The 21,060-nt window shown below is 51.9% G+C and overlaps 1 protein-coding gene across 1 annotated transcript; it reads right to left on the bottom strand.

The window, feature by feature from the left end:
• Positions 1-4,809: 4,809 nt before the first annotated feature.
• On the bottom strand, positions 4,810-17,702 carry ZBTB7C (zinc finger and BTB domain containing 7C). Its single transcript, XM_007943829.2, has 2 exons — positions 16,495-17,702; positions 4,810-5,461 (listed from the first exon to the last, which is right to left on the bottom strand). The coding sequence occupies exons 1-2, from the start codon at positions 17,700-17,702 to the stop codon at positions 4,810-4,812; spliced, it is 1,860 nt and encodes a 619-aa protein (XP_007942020.1).
• Positions 17,703-21,060: the final 3,358 nt, after the last annotated feature.

Below are 21,060 nucleotides of genomic sequence, written 5' to 3'. Positions count from 1 at the left end.
TAGCATTCCAGCTCTTTTAGCTCCTGGGGCCAGAGGGAGCAGGCCATGCCTGGCACATCTCCTTGGCCAGGACTAGAAGATTCTACTTACACGAGGAGTTGTTCAGAAGCCCTCAGGGGTGAGGGCCCATTTGAGCCAGTTCCCTATGGCCACCTCCACTTATGGCCCTCAGGGGACAATGGCCCCAGAATGAGGAACGAATGATCCTAGAAGTCCTGAACTGAGTGACATCTTGATGAGTTCTGGCTTTGTGTCTCTTGCACTGGGTTATGCTTAGTCCCAAGCCTTAGTCATGAGGTTGTCCCCCCAAAGCTATAGGGCAGCCAAAGAACACTCTGACTTCACTAGAAGATTCTGGGAAAAAGGTAAAGGAACTTAACTGGCAAGTAGATGAAGCCAGTATTTTTATATTATGACAAATGTATATATATTATGTATGTAGAACCATGAATTTCAAAGCCGAACATGAGTTTTCAAAGGATTTACAGTATAGGAAGTTTGCTTCAGACTATTTCTTTAACATTCAGCCTCATGACCCCACTGGCTGGTCCCCTCTGCTTCTGCAGGTGTTGGGTAGAGAGCTTGGAGAAGCTCTGATGCACTCAACTTCCTTTATTATTAGAGATGAGGAAAGTGAGGACCACAGCAGAGAAGTGATTAGCCTGAGAACACACAGCTCAGAGTCTGGATTTGAAACCCAGCTCTCTTCTTTTCCCTTTACTGAGAAATGCTGCATTAGGTTTATAAGAGTGCACGCCATGGCAAGAAAGGGGATTGAGAACAGAGATGGGCTCTGGGTTAAGCCTCAGTTATTCAAAGAACTCCATTCAAAGAGCCTGGGCTCTGGGTTCTGAGCAGAGTCGATTCCATTCAACAACGTATGTGTATTTCCTTACCTCCTTCAGGATTTAATGAACTCTGGTGGTGTAGTGCTTAAGGTATTTGACTGCTAACCAGAAGGTTGGTGGTTTAAACCCACCACCTGCTCCATGGAAGGAAGATGGAGAAATCTACTTCTGTAAAGATTTACACCTTGGAAAACCATTGGGGGTCACTCTGAGTCAGAATCAACTCAATGGCAGTGAGTTTGGTGGTGCAGTGGTTAAGGCATCCAGTTGCTAACCAAAAGGTTGGCAGTTCGAACCCATCAGCTGTTCCGTGGGAGAGAGATGAGGCAGTCTGCTTCCATAAAGATTTATAGCCTTGGAAATCCTACTGGGCAGTTCCACTCTGCCCTATAGAGTTGCTATGTGTTGGAATTGGCTCAATGGCAGTGTTTTTTTTTTTTCCCCTCTCAAGATCTAGTGCTCTCCAGTTTGGAAAGGGGCTCAGGCAAAAAACGCATAGCTCAGCTCCAGCACTAGAGAAGGGGAAGGAGGAGGCCAAGATGGCGGCAAGGCCAGCAGAGGCAGTCTGAACGCCAGGCCAGGGAACCAGTCAGCAACCTCCCAACTTTCCTTGCTCTCATACCACAGGCTGTATTGACACATGCTCACACACACACACACACACACGTATATACACATGCTCGCAGACACACGTACACATAGATCTCGCAGTCAGGCTTGCAGATGCCCCAAAGCTTATGGGTAAATAGTGCCTCATGAAGCTCAAATGTAAGAGGCCAACCCAGTCCAGTTGCCATTGAGTCTTTTCCAACTCCTGGTGACCCTGTGTGTCTGAGTAGAACTGTGTTTCACAGGGTTTTTCGTGGCCGATTTTCCAGAAGTAGCTCTCCAGGCCTTCTTCTGGGGTACACCTAGGTGTACTTGAACCCCCAACCCTTCAGTTAGCAGCAGAGGGCATCAACCATTTGGATTGCCCAGGGATAAAATGTACAACTGAGCCCTGGTGATGCAGTGGTTAAACTGCTTGGCTGCTAACCAAAAGGTTAGTGTTCGAATCCGCCAGCTGCTACATGAGACAAAGATGTGGCAGTCTGTTTCTGTGGAGGTTTACAGCCTTGGAAACTCTACTAGGCAGTTCCACTCTGTTCTGTAGGGTCACTGTGAGTCGGAATCAACTTGATGGCAGTGGATTTGGCATTAAAGGAATGAGTTGTAGCCTCCCATGACACAATCACCCAGTGGCAATTGAAATGAGAATTAGAAGGGGGAAAATCAACCTTAACTAGGAAATTAAGCAAGCGTAGCCTTCTTTTAATTAAAACACTATCCTTCAAATTATTAAATAAGCATCAAATGTTGGTGTATTTTTTGAAGGTGTCCTTAACATTATTAGAAGTTCATGACACCCAATGGTCAAAATCTTAAAAAACATTGACAGATTGACTTGCAGCTGTCCTGTGATCTTCCAGAAGTCACATCTGACAGAAGTGCGACTCTCAATATAATTGAATCAAGTCAATTAATACTGTTTAATAAATAAGCCAGAAAATTAGCTGAGGGTTTGTCTCTGCAGGATGTGGCGTGCAACCAAAGTTGTGGAAGATTGTCCCTTGAATCACTAAGGCAAACTTTGTTGAGCGTCATTTTACATAGAGATCACATAAAAAAAGCTATCAATAGAAAAAATCCCAAAGTTCTCCCACAGACAGACAGGAAAATTGAAACAGCAGGACAAAAAAAAAAAAAACCAAACCACAACAACCTCTCCCTACACAACCCACTTGCTTCAAGTTCTTTTTGATCATACAGTACTTAGCATCTTTGGATATTTTACAATGTACAACTCCAAACTGCAGCCAAGAAAAAAACAAAAGGAACTAACTGATCATCTGAAAAATTGAGTTTATAAGAAGTCATAACCTTTACAAAATAAAACAAAAGCCCCAACACCACTGGATTCCAGTTTGTCTTTTTTTTCTTTTCTTTTTCTTTCAAGTTTTGGGGAGACATGGGCATGGTGGCTGATGGGTCCCAGAAGTATGTGAAATGGAATCTGAGAGGCAGTTGCCCAGGCAGATGTCTTCTGAAAACAGACAGGTCGAGAAGCAATTCCATCTGGCTGGAATGGCATCGGGTGGCGCGTGGAGTCAGGGGTCTATTCTGGGAGCTGGGAGAGGAACAGAGTCTGTGGTCTTCTCCGGCCTTTTTGTTTTGTGTGTGTTTTTTCATGAAAAAGCCAAGGCGACAGGAAGAGCCGAAGTCTCTGGGATGGGGGGACACCCGTGTGATGAACTCTTCTGTTCCTCTAGAGCCTCCTCACTGGGCTACTGAGAAATAAAACCTAACTCTGCAAGAGGAGAGAGGGCCAGGAAGGGAAGAGATAAGAGAGGGGCAGGAAGGCACCGGGTCAGCAGAGCTCTGTCCCGTCTGAGGCTCTGCTGCAAACTCAAGAATCAGGAGTGTGTGCACAGTCCTAACTCACCAAGCCGTTCCCACCACACATTTGAACCCAAAGCTTCTGCCATCTTGAATGGAGTCCCTATATGAGATGGGCTCTGTGAAGTTAAATTGCTAAGTGGATACATCCTGGGGGATGGGGTGGGGGGGATGAGGGTGTTCAAACACAGCAAAAGGGCAACAGCCAGCGAGGTCAAGCAGAGGCATATCCAGGGTATGGCAGGTGCCTGGGCGCCACGCGAGGGGGCCGCCAAAGAGTAGCTTCTATTTTCCATAGCCAGCTGTGAGAGATCATTCAACAAGTTAAAATTGCCATAGGCGCTATTTTGCGTAGAGACGCCTTTGACGCCGAGGCCCTGAGAAACCTGCAAGTGGAAAGCAAACAGAGATCCTGGGTAGTCAGGCATTTGGTCTGTTTTTCAGGAATCAGGGTGAAGGGAGGTGGTGCCAGGTGTAAGTGAAGTGGTGGCTCTGTCCCTTCAATGTTGGCCCCAGGGGTCCCAAGAGACTCTGCCAGGATTTGAGGAGGGGGGAGTGTGGAGATGGGGTAGGTGCTAAAAATTGTTCCCCAGGGTTCCAGACACCACTTAACAGTGGCCTGCTGGGAAAGAGGGTGATTTGGATTCCCCAAAGCTGCTTGTGGGTGGAGGACGAGCAATGAAGCCCCACCCATGTCACTCTGTCACCCCTGTCTAGTTCAGCTACATTTCTCACCTGTGCTAATGTAGAGATGCAGGTGATATGGACTCAGTGTGATAAGATACACTGGGTCACCAGGGACTTTTGGAGTGCCAAGTGCCTACCTTTCCAAGAACTCTCTCTGGAGGGACAGGTGTGTGTGTATGTCTGTGTGTCTGTATGATAGAAATCACCCCTTTCCCAGCAGGATGACACTGAGACACAGAGGGGTAAGTTGGCCAAGGTCACAGGACAGGGGAAGGGAGAACAGGTCTGGACTCCAAGAGTCTGCTTCATGACTCCGGGAGGGCTCCCTCCAAGAGGGCATTTCTTTCTATGTGGCAGGTGGGCCTTTCCCAAAAGATCTGGGGACCACAGACTGGAGACTGTTAAAGACCACCAATGGGAGGAGTGTCACAGGGATTCCCCACCGGGCAGTAGGGCTCCACCAGGATGGGCTGCAGGCCCCTGCCCTCATCGCTGTTACTCCTCTGCCTCCCAGCCAAGCACCGCCCCCGCATCCAGCTCCCAGCATCTCCAGAGCGCTCCTGGGCACCCAGTGAATGGCTCCTCGTTTGCGGAACAGGCTTCTGGGAGTTTCTGGGGAGAACCCAAGGGGCAGCCAGTGGGTGGTGGAACCCGGGTTCCAGAACTTTTGGGGAAAAGGTGCCATGCCTTGGACACCAGCAAAAGGGGGCAGCTGCCTTAGGAGGCCTGGAAAATACCACTGCTGCTATTCTTTTCTACTTTGTTTTAGAAACAGAAAGTTCAGACCCACCGGGTGGGGCAGGGCAGGCCTGGTGGGAGAGGGGCCATAAGTACCAGCCTAGTTGTTGGTTTCAGACATGGAGGCCACGTGGTTCAGGCCGGTGAGCCCCGGGAGGCCGGCCAGGCCCGCGGCCCACGGGTCGGGCAGCGGGAAGTAGGGCCGCGCTGCCGCCACGTTCTCGGCCAGCGCGAAGGCCAAGAGGCCCCCCGCGTTCCTCTCGGCCTCCAGCTGGGCGCGCCCGAACAGCTTCATCTGCGTCTCCTCGAACTGCCGCTCGAGCTCGTGCAGGCTCAGGGCGCCCTTGGGCGCCGCTAGGAAGTGCTTAGAGGGGCTGGGGCCCGGCAGGCACACGGCGGCGCCGCCCAGGTGGCCGCCCACCTCGCCCAGCGCGGGCGGCATCACGAAGGCCGCCTTGTCGGGGGCCGGGCCGCCGGGCCCAAAGAGCAGGCTGGCGGCCCTCCAGGCGGCGGGCTTGCGGCCGCGCCGGGGCCGCGCGATGCGGCAGCTCTGGCGCTTGATGTGGCGGTGCAGGTGGTCGGAGCGCGTGAAGCTCTTGTAGCAGAACTCACACTGGTAGGGCCGCACGCCCGTGTGGATGCGCATGTGGTTCTTGAGGTCGTAATTGTGCACGAACTTGGCGTTGCAGTGGATGCACAGGTAGGGCCGCTCCCCGGTGTGCTTCCGCATGTGGATCTTCAACTTGTCCTGCCTGCAACGCACAGCGGAAGTTAGTGTGCAGGGAACACCCCGGGCCACTCGCACTCTTCTGCTCTCCCTCCCTCTAGAGCCTGCTGGGGCTCCCTACTGCTGCAGGGTCAAAGCCCAGGAATGCGGCCCGTAATAGGGTCTACCTTCCACTGCTGTCCTGCCCGGAACAGGTGTGGCCACTCACCTGGGTTAAAAGGATGGAGATGGAAGGGAGTCAGGATGAAGCAGTGTCCTGAAAAGCCTCCTCCACCCAGAACTCCTTTTACACACAGCTCAGCATAATGAGGTGCTTCCCCCTGCCCCATTTTTAAAATCAAGGATCCAGCTCCCATACTGGAAAACAGACGAGGTACATGACGTCCCCAAGCCAGCAGCCTCTTTGTCTGCTGATGGTGCCCGGCTCTCCCTATACGGGATGCATTTTAGCCTCCTGCCCATCCTCTCCTGCACCACCCTGGGCTTCTGCCCGAAGCCCCTGGTGCCATCCCAACTGGGCTGTTGAGTCCTGTCTGTCCTCAGCACTAATCTGGGTGACTACAGAGGCCTGGTTCCACCTCGTTCCAGTCTCCTGTGCTGTGGTTTCTTATCCTAAGCCCTGGGCTCTCCTCTTTGTCTGCAGACAATCTCAGGGTTTACAAAAGATCCAGGTGCAGCAAGAATGCAGCCTAATCTGGGGTAAAGCTTCTCAGATGTAAGCGGTATTATTCAGAGGTAAAGTATGGTGTACAGGTGGGGCCCCCTCAGGGGTATGGGAGCCCCTGCTCCAGCTGCAGATTCATCACTGACTTGCTGGGTGTCCTCAGACAAGTTACTTAGTCTCTCTGCTCAGAGCTGAACCTAGGGCCAGACGTCAATTCTCACCTTCCAGGGAGGATGGAGAGAATTGGAGTTTGTGTGGGTCAGATTCAACACACTTCCTGGGGGGGGGGGGTTTGAAAGGAAAAGACGACATAGGGTGGTTTTCTATATGGAGAGCTGGGCAAACCGGCTTGAGGAGCCTCTGAGCCCCGCTGAGGTGGGGGTGAGCTGGCTGCACGAATTCCAGGCTCTTCTCTCACGGTCATTCTGCAGCCTTCCCCAACCCACTTCACAGGCCAGGAAGCTCTGTCCAGACCCCATCTCCTCCCCGAAGGTGGGGCTTTGGGGGAGCATCTGGTCTGTCATTTAGACTTGGATCTGAGGTCCAAACAGATGTGGAGTCCGGAAGTCCTCCCTGAAATACCCGGCCAACATGAAGCCCTAGACCACAGGGTCTGAAGCACCTGTCATCTCCTGGCCACTAGAGGTCTCACTTGCTCTCATTTTGGTAATGGTGTCTCAGGGGCGGGGCCAGAGAGAAAAGGCTGTTTTGTGGACACTGGCAGCTCAGGGGAGAGGACCAGAGAGGACAGATTAACCCCTTAACCCCTCCTGCCTGTGCTCACAGGAAAGCTGGGGGTGCCTGGGTGGTGGACAGGATGGGCCAGGAGTGCTGCCCCTGAAGCTGGATGGTGTCTTCCACGCCCCTGTCCCTGTCCTTCCCACCACCTGGCCCCAGGCTGCAGCATAAGTCCCCCACCTTGCTGTATCTCTAACCCAGTTCCATCCTGATGACTGCATTTTTGAGCGGGAATGGTTAGAGAGCATTAGGCCAGTGTTTCTCACTGGAGCATGCATTAGAACCATTGTCAGGACTCAGTAAGACAGAGATTGCTGGGCCCCACTCTCAGAGGTTCTGACTCAGAATATCTGGAGTGTGGCCCAAGAATTTGCATTGCTAACATGTTGCCAGATGCTGCTGGTCTGTGGACCATGGGTGGAGAACCACTATTCTGGTTGCCATCAAGTCAGTTCTGACCCATAATGACTCCACGTGTGCAGAGTGGAACGGCTCCATACACTTTTCAAAGCTGTGACCTTTTGGAAACAGACCACCAGGCCTGTCTTCAGAGGTGCCTCTGGTTGGGTTCAAATGGCCAACCTTGTGGCTAGTAGCTGAGTGCATTACTGTTTGCACCACACTGCCCCAGGCTAATCCTTCACTCTGCAGGTGGGCAAATTGATCCCACAGAGGACAGAGGCAGAGCTGGCACTTGAACTCAGGTTTGTTGGTTCTCAGCCCAGGATGCTTTCCTCACCATTGCACTGCTATCTGTGTAAAAATGTCAGAGGTGGCATGCATGGTGCCATTTGTACCCCAATAACAATGCTACTTCACACTGCTGAGGGATATGTCTTGGGACTAATTCACCCGGGCTCTGATGGAAACACTGAAGCTCACTGGTCTGCTAGGCTTGCTGTGTGACTGCCTCCCTTACCAAAGCCTGGCAAAGTCCTCGATTGAACTATGAGTATATCGTCTCATCTAATCCTCTCTATAACCTTATTAGGTAGATTTTTAAAAATCACTGTTACCTATAATTAACATTACTGACTTTCAAGGTCACTCTCAAATGATAGATAAGGGAAATATTAAATCTTCATTGTCGAAACAACCCAAACCAGTTACCACTGAGTCAATTCCGACTTATGGTGACCCCAAGTATTCCAGAGTAGCACTGTGCTCTGTAGGGTTTTCAATGGCTGTAATGATACGGAAGTAGGTCACCAGGACTTTCTTCCTGGTGCAGCCGGGTGGATACGAACCACCAACCTCTCAGCTAGTAGTTGAGTGTTAACCATTGATGCCACCCAAGGACCTTCTTCAGTGTCAAGGGCCTACTATAAATAACCACAACTTCTTATTCTTCATGCCAGCATCTAAAATAAATTACATTTCAGAGGGGAACAGCTCAGGTGTGTAAGAAGTGTGAGAAAATGACAGTAACTTCCTTTTACTGAGCTCCTGCTGTGGGCTGGTGAGTACACTCTTTCAATGACCTTGAAGGTCTTCACTTTGACAATGAGAGAGAGGGAGGCTCAAAGATGGAGGCAGCTCTCTCAAAGGATCCAGCTAGCGGGGGGCAAAGGGACCTGAGGGGTTTCTGCGGCATGGTTTTCTTTGCAGCTGTTTTAGGGGGCAGATAGGGTGTATCTGCATGCCGAGAACTCCCAGCCTGTAGCCTGTAAGGGCTGCCTCAGAAAGTACAGACCAGAACAATCACAAGGTGGCCTCCATAGGGACAGGGGTCCAGTGGGTCAAGCTCCTAAGTTAGTGCTAAGAGAACCTTCGAGATGACCTAGCTTCCTAGGAGCACATGAGCCCATTCTGATTCTTCTGCTGAGTCACTGGGGCCCAGGAACCTGCATTATCAGACTGAGCTAGTCCAGTTTCTCCACCTTAAGGAAAAGGAAACCTAGGAGCAGAAAGAGAGTCACACAGTCTCTGTGGAGACTCAAGGGTCATCCTCCACCAACCTTTCCTTGTCCACCATGCCTTGTCCTCTGCCCTGACCTTGCAGACCACCTGTGGCCTGAACACTGTGTCTCAAGGTGGGTCACCCAGGTGTCAAGATGGGAGCCACAGAAGACAAGGCATCAGCATCCTCTTCTCCTGCCCTCGGTGACCACATAGGTATCAACAGCGCCCTCCCAGTGGGCTGTGGGCCCTGGGTGGCCACGGTGCTCCATCTGTGTTGTCGTAGCCCCTGCTGGGGCTGCATAGGTGCTCCTTAAAGACATGAGCACTTCTTTCCAGGCTGCCTTCCTGACGGCTGCCTTTATTTTCTTGTGCAGGTGATTTCCAGGACAGGAGCGGTGGGCGTGTCATTTCCTTGGCTGGCTCTAGCCCCACGGAGGCACAGTCTGCCTGGCTCCTGCAGCTCTGTTCTCATTAGACGCATAGGCAGTGAAATGATGCAGGAGGCAGCAGCTTCCTCCAGCAATGCCCAGTGGGTGCAGAAAGGGAAGCTAGGCTCACGGATGTTCTTCTCAAACGGATCTTTCTCATGGATCAGATGCTTATGGGGTGCCAGGTGGGCACTGTGCTGAGGCCTTTTGTGCTTCGTCTCACTGACTCCTATGAGGTCCGGCTTTACCCTTATTCTCAGGGGGAAACAGAGGCAAAGAAAGACCCAGAAATGCAGCCATAGCTCACCTGATTGTGGGCAACAAAAGAACTGAGTCGTGAAGCTGGGAGCAAGTAGGGAACACCTCCCCCAGCCCCCTCCTAGCACACATGGGGAAACTGAGGCCCAGAGAGGGGAGACTTGTCCATGGCCACAGAGCTAGTTAGTGGCAGAACCAGCCCCTGAAGCTGGGCCTTGTGAATGCCACACCAGCACTGTGCAAAGTGCCATCACCTGCTGAGAGGTCTCATCCCTGTATCCATTCATTCAGCAATGTTTGCTGAGTGCCAGGTGCTTCTTGCCCCAGCCTCATGCAGTGTGTGGCCCGGGTAGGACTGGTCCCAGCTCTGAGCAGCTTTCTAGCACGGCAGCTGCCTCGTAGCTTTGTATTCTGCCTGGTGCCCCATACTGCACATGGATGTTGCTGGCATGTTTGTTGATTGATCCTTGATCAGTGGGACAAATTCCCAGAATGCCTCGACTCCAAACCCACTTGCTCCTCTGTGGCTCTGGCACCGCTGAGTGCTATTTCATTCTGACAGCAGCCGGGTCACAGGCACTGGGGCCTTGTCCTCATCCCCCTGCCTGAGCAGAGATCTCATCTTTGGGAAAGATGTGTGAGTCCTCATGAGCTCGTTCCTGAGTAAGAGGAAGGGGCCCAGGGCCTTGGCCGGAAGTCCCTGCCCTCCATAGAAGCTCATGGGCAGCATAATGCTTCCCAGACTTCCGGGTAACCTGATGGCCGGAGACAAACTCTCTTCCTGTTGCCACTGCTCATGACATCACATTCTCAGAATAGGTTCCCAGAGTTGACAGGAGTGGGAGGACTCAAGGACATGAAGGGAAAAAGCCTGGGCTCTTGGCCTTGACCGGAGAACAGACAGCATTGGGATGGAGAGCATGACCGGCATTTGGTTGGCACTAGGAGGAAGTCGTGGCCTTTATGCATGTTGGTGGGAAACTAGGTGGAAACGTAAAATCATGGCCGATTCCATCAGTGTCTTTGTAGGGTGCAGAGGTTGTCCCCTCTTTCCCAGGATGGTGTATTCTCTATGGGGCCTCTATTGGAGGAAGGGGGCTGCTCTCTTCTCCAGTCTGGTGATTTCTGGCCTTCACTGCTTGTCTCATCTCTGGGGGTCAGAGCTCCTCTGTGACCTGGGTGGCAGAGGGGACCCAGGGGCTCCAGGCAGGAAGGTGCAGTCATGCGCTCTTAGAGACCCTGCCGGAAGTGCTGGGTGAGGCAGGATGCCAGTATCTGCTGTCTGCAGTCCCAGACCAGTGTCGGGAGGAGAAGAAGAGGGAATCTCTTTTTCCGGGGCCAGGCCCAGGTTGTGGGGATGGCTAGAATTGGGTGATGAGGAACAAAGAGGGCCACGTGGGGTGTGGGTGGGCAAGTGGAGAGGTAGGGTGGATGACTTCTTCTCTTCCCTGAGCCACATGTGCTGTGCTCAAGGATGGTCCAAGGTGATACCTCTGAAGAACCTTCCAGTCCTTACCTCTGGTCCCTGGCTCCCAGACTTCTTGGGAATAGAAGGCCAAGGGCTCTGATGAAGAAGGCTAGGGTAATACTGCTTCCAGGCTAGCTGCCCCTGCCCTTTGCTGGGGGCTGTTTCTCACTCAGGTCTGAGTTGACAGGGCCAGTGTGGGCCAGGGCTGCTTTCTGTAACAGCCCAGGCCCCAGCCTTTTTCAGGAAGAACATGTGATTGTGGACCAGGCTGGAGAGTGTAAGCAGAGACTCGGGCATGGGTGTGGAATGCCAAGCCCAAGTGGTTATGGGGTGAGCAGAGCTAGGAGAGGATCGTGTGGGGCCAAAGAAATAGTCTGGTAATGCCTTTCAGGCCCAGCCTGGGGCTCCAGTGGTATTACATATCTGGACAGATCAGTGGAGGGAAAACTGGTGGGACTGTAGACATCCGGAGCAGACTCAGCTGTGAGTCTGACAAAAAGTGAATCAGCAGCACCATTCTGGGGAAGGCCTCAGTCCTGCTCTGGGAGACCCCTGGGATGAAAGCAGCAGGCAGGGTCTGAGGAGTGAAAGGGGCTCGGCTGGGAGGACCTCGACACCCCTCTGTAGTGATGGGGCTGCTCAGTCCTGAGGAATGATGTTCCCACAGGTGCAGCATTCTGGGAGTCATCATCTTGAGGCTGAAATCTGTCTGTATGTGGGTCTGAGGGCAGAGACTCCATGGGGTCTGCACTGTCGGGTCCTACTAAGTCAGAGCCTGGGCCAAAGGACTACTTTGGGGGGGGAAGGGCCAGCCCTCCAACATGTCACTGGAGGGAGCTTGTGACCTGAGCTCTTCCCAGCTCCAGAGAGCAGACACTAAGCGATGGGAAAGGAAGGATTCAGACTCCAGGAAACTCACTGGAAAATAGCAGTCAAGAGGACTGCGGGTCCCTCTCCCTTTCTGAGGTCTGTTTCAGGCTTGGGGTGGTGGAGGGACAGACATTGGGGGCTATGGCCTCAGGAAGCAGCTTGGCCTTGCAAGGGAGTCTGGGAATTCCAGGTCCAAGAGGCAGATTACAGAGGCTTTGAGTAGCTGCCGAAAAGCCTCTGATGGGGAAGCTGGGAGAACAGTGTGGGTCTTGGTGGGGGGAGGGAGGGTTCAGCCACAAAGAAGGGGCCATGGCAAGGCTGCTTGTGGCTTGGTGCAGAGAGAATACAGGGAAACCCAGGCAGGCCAGGGCTGGGGACAGCTCCAGGGAGGGGCAGGGAGAGAAGACCCAGAGAATCTGCAGAATGGGATGGGGGAAGAGGAGCCAGAGCTCAGCACGACGCCCAGCAGGCCACAGTGAGAAATAAGAGCCCTCAGGCCAGGCAGAGTCTTCCCTGTGGGATCCTCTGCTACTGGGAAGCAGAGGGCCCAAGAGTTTCCCAGAGGGAGTGGAGGGAGGAGGGGGGAGGTGTGGTGGGGGCCGAGTGCAGCTGCTTCAGCCAGAGACAGGCCTGGACCAGGTGTCTGTCCTTCTGTGAGCAGCAGGAGCGAATCAGAGGGAAGGCAGGACAGATGGCTGGGTGGCTGGACCCGCCCCACAAATACCCCGGGCTTCCTGGAAGTACGGAGGCCATCCCGAGTGACCACCAGGAATGTACAGGGAGGAGGATTCTGGAATGTGACCCTCCTGTACAGCACAGCTTTGTTGTTGTTAGTTGCCCTTGAGTCACACCCCACGGACGGAGTAGAACTACCCCATAGGGTTTACTAAGGAGCTCTGATGGCATTCTGTTTAAGGAATTGGGGTGTTAACCAAAAAGGTCAGTGGTTCAAACATCAGCCACTCTCCAGGAGAAAGATGAGGCTGTCTGCATCTGCAAAGATTCACAGCTTTGGTAACCCTATGGGAGTCACTAGGAGTCAGAATTGACTTGATGGCAGTGTTTTTTTTTTTTTTTTTTTCTTTAATCTTTATGGGGGCAGGTTGCCAGGTCTTTCTTCTGTGCAGCAGCTGGTGGGTTCCAACTGACAACCTTTTGGTTAGCAGCCTAGTGCCTAACCATTGGGTCACCAGAGCACACGCTGCTGTATCATAACATCACTGCCCAGAACAGGAGGCTCCTAAGAATGTTCTAGTGTCAGGAAGGTGAGTAGTCTGTCTGCATGACTGACCAGGTTGGAAACTTTCCCACGGGAATGCAGCACCCACAGACTGCCTAGACCTGTGTGGCCCTCACAGAGGGTGCTGTGTGGAAAGGGCATTGACCCCTGCCTGGAGGGGAGGTAGGGGCTGGGGGTTCACTGTGCCATCCCTTGAGCTGCACACCCCTTGAAGCCACAGGCCAGGGGCTCCCTGCAGGGACAGGTGTTTCTACTGTCAGTCATCTGCTGAGAGGCAGGCCCAAGGAGACCTGGGAAATGAGGGCAGAGGGCCCTGGGTGGGTAGGAGAGGATGCTCCAGGCTGACTGGGAACCTTGCTTTCCAGGATCTGGTCTGGGAAGAGCCTCTTGTCTTTGAAGCCATTCCCAGAGGGCGGGGAGTTGCCGCCTGCTGAGTGAAATGAAGGTCAATTTTGGACTGTTTCCTTTTAAGCAGTGTATCTCCTCCTGGTATTCCATCCAGTGCCTTTGTTAAGCCTTGTTTAGGGTTCTAGCCTGGCTTTGTGGGGCTAAGTGAATTCAGGAGAGGCTGGGGGGTTGGCTAAGGCTACATCAGGGCAACAGCACCAGTAGCCAGGGACACTGAGGGGCGTGAATCTCGGGTCTTTGGTCCGCTGTTTCTACAGAGCTAACAGGAACAGAGCACCCTATGGTGAGCAGTGCCAGATGGCGGGGCCAGCCACAGGTCACCTCAAAGAGGAAGTGACTGCACCTTAGGTAGGTAGGATTCTGGCCCTTGGACCCCAGGATTCTCTCCAGTGTCACCTCAAAGGAGCTGGGGGGATTTTCCTGAGGCTTTCTCTCGGGAACAGCTATGAGCAGCTTTTGACCTTCCAGCGTTGCCCTTTGAGTCGTGAGCTATAGGGTCTTCAGAGCTATTTTATCAATGCCACTGTCCCCTGAAGATGCTGCAGAAACCTCTCTGGCAACTTCACATAGAGTTTTCAAGTCAACCAAGAGAGCAGATCTCATTACTTTACAGAACTTATCTTGTTTTTTCCTTAAAAGCCTTGTCCCTTGTTTGACACCTAACCTGATTCAAAACATTTCACTCCATCTTCAAAGGCCAAAGCTTGGGGCCCATGGCAGAGAATCAGAAGAGCCTGCCCCAGTAATTCCCAAAGGTAAGTTTCCAAGAGGATGTGGTGTCTGGTAGCATCATAGAACACATGGGGTCTCCCAAGTGGGCTCTTGGAGGGGGACAGGGACAGTGGCAGTGTGGGGAAGGCCTTAATCTGGTAAGTCAGGGTCATGGGGCAGGTATCTCCCAGGCTCTGTCTATACTCACACACTGAAATGACCTGCCTGAGGCCAGGCCACTCATCAGGCCTCCCACCAGCAACCACCACTGAGCCAGTGGATGGTATTTCCCATAAATGAGGCCTAGCTCTGGTGGCGCAGTGCCTAAGTCATCTGACTGCTAACCAGAAGGCTGGGGGCTCAAACCCACCAGCTACTCCTCAGAAGGAAGATTGGGCAATCTACTTCCATAGAGATATCGCCTCGGAAACCCAAGAAGGGGTCGTTATGAGTTGGATCCGACTTGATGGCAATGAGTTTGGTTGTTTTGGGTAACAAAACCTTGTTGTTGTGTGCCGTTGGGTCAGATACGACTCATAGTGACCCCTCCTTGCATTTCCAAGGTGGATGACTACGGAAGTAGAATGCCCAACCTTCCTTCCGAGGAGTGGCTGGTGGGTTTGAACTGCCAGCCATCTGGTTAGCAGTCAAGTGCCTTAGGCACTACACTACCAGAGCTCCCTCCCAACAAAACCTAAGAGTGGACAAATTTGACCCTACATCATCCTACAAGTCAGTCTTGACTACAAACTTCATGGAGATGGTGCCAAACATGTTTGTTGAACGAGATGGAATCTATAAAAGATAAATGAACCCTGGTCACACAATGGGTAAGTGCTCAGCTGCTACCTGAAAGGTCGGTGGTTTGAATCCACCAGCCACTGCTTGGGAGAAAGATGGGGCAGTCTACTCCCATGAAGATTCCCACTGCCATAGAGTCATATCCGACTCATAGCGACTCCTCCTTGGGTTTCTGAGGTAGTATCACTACGGAAGTAAGTTGCCCAACCTTCCTTCCGAGGAGTGGCTGGTGTGTTTGAACCATCAGCCTTCTGGTTAGCAGTAAAATGCCTCAGGCACTATGCTACCAGAGCTCCCCCATGAAGATTACAGCCTTGGAAACCCTATGGGGCAGTTCTACTCTGTCCTATAAGGTTACTATGAGTCGGAATCAACTCGATGGCACTGGGTTCTATGAAAGATGAAAGATTTGTAACGTATGGATTTCAGGGTATTTTATACCAGCATAAAATGATCTCTCTTCCTACCACGGAAAGCCAAAGGGAGAACACAAAAGAAGGTCCATCCTTTAGGTCTGACCTCAAAAATGACTGAAAGGGCCTTCAGGGTCTCTACAGTCCCCTGCTCACAGGTTTTGCGATCACACGTGGTCTGGGGTTCAAGTCCCAGCTCTGCTACTTACCAGCTCCACTTATTAGGCCACTAGGAGACTCAGGTGGCCCATCTGTAGACAAAGGTGACAATGTGTTGTCATCTTTACAGGGCACAGCTGGGATGCGAGTAAGCATGTGGAACACAATAGGACAGCGTGAGGTGTAGAACCTGCTTAATAAAGGGTAGCTGCTGGTACTTCAAGGAGGCCTGCTGGTGCAGTGGTTAAAGTGCTTGACTGCTAACCAAAAGATTAGCTGCTGGAACCCACCAGCAGCTCCACAGGAGGAAGATATGACAGTCAGCTCCCATAAAGATCACAGCCTAGGAAACCCTATGGGGAAGTTCTACTCTGTCCTACAGGGGCAATATGAGTTGGAATCGACTCCATGGCAACAGGTTTTGTTTTGTTTACTGCTTCTCCATAGAAAATTAAGGGGCTGTGCTCCACCTGGGGAAGGAGTTGTGGTGGCGCAGTGCCTAAGGCATCTGACTGCTAACCAAAAGGTTGGCAGTTCAAACCCACCAGCCACTCCATGGAAGGAAGGCTGGGCAATCTACTTCTGTAATGATTTATCACCCCGGAAACCCAAAGGGGGTCACTATGAGTCAGAATTGACTCAATGGCAGTGGGTTTATTTTTTTGGGACTCTACTAGGGATCTTCGAACTGGGTTCCATGGACCCCCAGATTTACAGTGGGTACAAGGGGAGGAAGCCAAGCACTGGGGACCTTCACCTGTGTCTTAACCAGAATAGCTTTGCTCTTCTTCTGTGTTTTACATCTTGGAGTTCCACCTACTAATTGTGTTTAAGAAAATACTTTAGCTCCTAAAAAGAGTGTGAAAATCACTGCACTCAGTAATGCCTAGCCGCCTCTAGCAATGAGCTCGTGTGTCTAGCATCCGGCAGGTCCCCCGACTGGTCTCTCTCCCCAGCCCAGGCCCTCTGTGCTCCTCTCCCAAAGCCCCCACGCGCACCTGGTGAAGCGGACCTCACAGATGTTGCACATATATGGCTTCTCCCCAGTGTGGGTCCTCATGTGCCTCGGCAGCTTCCCGGCCCCCATGATGACTTTGTGGCAGATGGGGCACTGCTGAGAGGCCTTGGGCTTCAGCTTGCGCTCCTCCACCAGCGGCCAGGGCGGGAAGAGGCCCCCCAGGTGGGTGGCACTCAGGAAGTTGAGATAGGCACCATAGTCGTTCTCTGCCTTGATGGGGCCCAGGGGCCCCCCAGGAAGGTCTGGGAACATGTCCTTGAAGAAGTCGTTAGGGAAGGGTGGGGGTGGGAGTGGGGGCAGCTCCTCCTTCTCCTCTTCCTTGATCTTCCGGTTCTTGATGACCAGGTCCAGGGGCCCACTGTCCATAGGCTGCTCGGGCAGCTGGGCAAAGGCACCGAAGTCCCCTGGCCAGAGGTGTGGGAAGAAGTCCGGGGTGAATGGAGACAAAGAAGGCCTCCTGTCAGGGATATTGGCTTTGGGGTACAGGTTCTCCCTCAGCAGGGATTCGATGGAAAAGTCCCGGATCACCCCTAGATGGTCAGGGCTGCCATCCTGGAAGGAATCAGGGAAGTCCCTGGGTGTGTCTGAGTAAGCCTTCTCTGTGAGATGGTCTGTCTTAGAAGGGCTTTGGTGGCAGTTGATGTCCTGGGGGTCCGGCAAGTTCTCTTGGTCTGCGAAATCTTCCGTGTCGTCATCCTCCTCCTCCTCCTCTTCCTCCTCCTCCTCTTCTTCGTCCTCCTCATCATCGTCGTCTTCGTCATCATCGTCCTCTTTGTCATCCTCCTCCCCTCCGTCCCCACCGGGCTCCATGATCTCCAGACACACGTTGACGATGCACTGAATCTCCAGCATCCTGGCAGCGTTGAGGATGTGCTTGACGTTGGCGGTGGTGATGGTGAGCGTGGAGGTGTAGGCGAACTCCAGGATGGCGGCCAGCGCCTCAGGCTGCACGAAGTCGATCTCGTAGACGTAGGGCTGGCTGGCTAGGGTGCCGGCCGTGAAGAGCTTCTTGAAGTATTTGCTGCAGGCCGCCAGGACGGAGCGGTGGGTGCGGTACTCCTGGCCCTGCACCACCAGGAGCACGTCGCACAGCAGCCCATCCTGCCTCTGCTCGTTGAGACTGCAGAGAACCTCGCTGCTGTGGTTGGGGAATGGGATGCCGATGAGTTCGTCAATGCCATTGGCCATGATCCCAGCCAGAGCCCTGCCGGGATGAGAGGAAGAGCAGAGTTAGAGGTGGGCCACCTCACAGAGAGGTCCTGTTCAGACAAGCCTAGGGACGCCCCTGATGCCTTCCAGGACAGCAGCCACCTGAGGGTGGTCCAGGGCTTCTGCCGAGGGAGGAACCGCACCCCAAAGCCGATGTCCCTGACAAGAGGTCAGCTTTGGGGCTCTAGACCACTGTGCCCAGACCACCCTGCTGCTTCTCACCTCCAGCCTTTGCTTATGGCTGTCTCTTTCTCTGCAAGCCAGCCCTCCCCCTTATCAGCTTTCCCAACTCTCACCCCATGATTCAAAACCTGGCTCAAAAGTGTAGCACTGAGCTCTTTTCTCTGGGCTCTCATTGGGCAGCTGGTGGCTGTTGGCTAGCAAAGACTATGGAGGCTTCTCGCAGGCTTGACTTTGCTTGACTTTACCGCCACACGATTGTGGATGCCATGATGACCAGCAAGCCACACTCAACAGCTCTGTTCACGACAAGACCGTGCCCACCACTTACTCAGACAACATCTGTGGGTCAAGAGCCAGAGGAGGAGCACTCTCTCAGGGCTCAGGGCTCCTGCTAAGAAAATGGCTTCTTCCACAAAGCCTCTGGCTCCTCTAACAAACTGACATTTTGCATTGGCTACTACCAGTCACCGGCGAGTCGATTCTGACCCGTGGCGACCCCATGGGTGTCAGAGCAGAAATGTGCTCCCTAGGTTTCAATGGCTGGTGTTGTGGTAGTAGGTCACCAGGACTTTCTTCCAAAGTGCCCCTGGGTGGGCTTGAACCTCCAACCTTTTGGTTAGCAGCACAGCACATTATGTGTACTACTCAGGGGCTCCCCATTGGCTACAAGAACTTAAAACCAATATTGTGGCCCAGTTTCAGCAAGTGAATGCGGACTTTGAGGTACACAGTTCACTGACCTTCTTCCTGGCTTAGTCTTTGTTTCCTCTCATTTACAATTCTTGATTTATGTTTTTCAGTCCTGATATCCTATGTGTGAATTTCTGTGAGCCATTTCATCCATGAGTAAAAATGTAAGTTTAGTACTAAATGCAAGTGCACTGTGAGTTAATTTATCATGCCTATATTCTGTTAACAAAACTAAAACTAAACTCACTGCCACCAAGTCAATTCTGTTTACTGAGCAACTGGTGGGCTTGAACCGCCAGCCTTCTGGTTAGCAGTCAAATGCCGTAGGCACTGTGCCACCAGAACTCCTTTGTATTCGGTTACCTTCATGAAAATACAAACCTGCACACCTCTTTCTTCGACCTCTTTCTTTGACACCTCATCATTATCTGAATTATACCTGAACTTGGCTACGGACAGCATCGAGGGAAAGCAGGGTAGGCAGGGAGCGTCAGGCCTCCCTTCCCTTCAGGAAAAACAAACAAAAACCAACTCACTGCTATCAGGTCAATTCCGACTCATAGCGACCCCCCCCTTTGGGCTTCTGACGCAGTAAATCTTTATAGAAGTATATTGCCCCATCTTCCCTCCACGGAGCAGCTGGTGGGTTTGAACCGCTGACCTGGTTAGCAGCCATATGCCTTATCCAGCAATCATTTACCTGAACTTGCTTCCTTATGAACCACTCTTAGCCTAGGTTAGCATATTCAAACTGGACAAAAATCCACCTCCATTTTTACACCAAAACATGTAGGGCCCTTCTGCTGAGGGCACAGCCTGCCCTGCCCGCGGCCATGGGTGAACCTGAGTGAAGGCCTGACTCTCCCAGTTAGAGTGGGGAGAAATGAAAAGAAAAATAAAACCCAAAAGCCCCACATCCTAGACGGAAGGGCACTCTGAGGGTTCCCACACATTCGTCTTCTGGGTATTTCCTCCCTGGGAAGGCCGGTGTTGGGTGGGAGTGGCGGGTGGGGTTGAGATGAGCTGGGCCCATAATATGCACCTGAGTGGGGCCTAGAGGTCCCAGGGTCAGGCTGGAATGCAGGGTTCTGGGGCTCCTCCACTGCCCTCAACCTTGGCCTCTACCCTGGAGTGGTGGCAGCAATCCCACTGAGCAATTCCACTGGGTCAGGCCCTCAGGCTGTTTCCCAAACTAAGGCCTCCCAGCCTGCCTTTTCCTCTTTAAATGGTCCAGAGACCCTGCAGGACATGCATTCAATCCCCAAATACTCACTGGGTTTTCTCTTAAAAACCAAGAAGATCCCTGCTCTAACAGCTCTTAAAAAGGGACATGAAAACTGTGATTAAAAAATACCATACGTTTCACTGAGGAGGATTTACAGATGGCATATAAACACACACACACTGCCATCGAGTCGGATCCGACTCATAACAACCCCTCCTTGGGGGGCAATCTACTTCCGTAGTGATATTGCCTCGGAAACCCAAGGAGGGGTCACTATGAGTCGGGTCCGACTCAACGGCACATAACAACAACAACAACACAACATCACTATGGGAGTAGATTGCCCAATCTTCCTTCTGAGGCATATAAGCCATCTTATTTGAAAAGATGTTCAACATCATTAGTGCCATGAGGGAAATTCAAATTAAAGGAACAATGAGATAGCACTACACACCTACCAGAAAGACTTAAAAAAAAAAAAAAAAAGTGACACCACCAAGTGCTGGTGAGGATGCAGAGAAACTGGGTCACTTAGATATTGCTGGTGGAAATGGAAAATGGGAACACACTCTGGAAAACAGTTTGGCAGTTTCTTAAAAAACCTACATTTTAATGTGGATGAACTTGGAGAACATTATGCTGAGTGAAATAAGTCAGTCATAGAAGGACAACCATTGTGTTAGGTCATTATTGTAAAAAGTCAAGGAAAGGCTTATACATAGAAGGAAACTTTCTTTGTTGGTTACTAGGGGTGAGGGGGGAGGAGAAAAATGATTAAAAAAAAAATGACATGTGTGACTAGCATACACTGTTACTCATTTATCCCAGAGAAATGAAAACTTGTAACCACTTGTAACCTGCATATGAATGCTCCCAGTGGCTTTATTTTTAACAGCTAAAAACTGGAAATGACCAGATGTTTTTCAGTGGGAGAATGGTTCAACAAACAGTGCCACCTCCATACCCTGGAATATTATTACTCAGCAATAAAGAGAAAAACTATTGCTACACACAGCAACCTATGAACAAGAGTGAAAAAGCCAGTCCCTATAGGTTACACACTGTATGATTCCATTTATAAACAATCTTCAGATGATACAATGGAAGAAATGAAGAACAGTGGTTGCCAGGAGTTAGGGAGGGGCAACAGGGAACTGGGTGCGGTTGGAAAAGGGCAACATGAGGCATCTTTGTGATGGTGGAAATATTCTGTAGCTTGACTGTATCAGTGTCAATACC

This window comes from Orycteropus afer, unplaced genomic scaffold (assembly GCF_000298275.1).
Source record: "Orycteropus afer afer isolate SDZICR_OR568_19922 unplaced genomic scaffold, OryAfe1.0 scaffold00113, whole genome shotgun sequence".
Classification (NCBI taxonomy): Eukaryota; Metazoa; Chordata; class Mammalia; order Tubulidentata; family Orycteropodidae; genus Orycteropus; species Orycteropus afer.
This window is presented reverse-complemented; position numbering and strand designations above follow the sequence as displayed.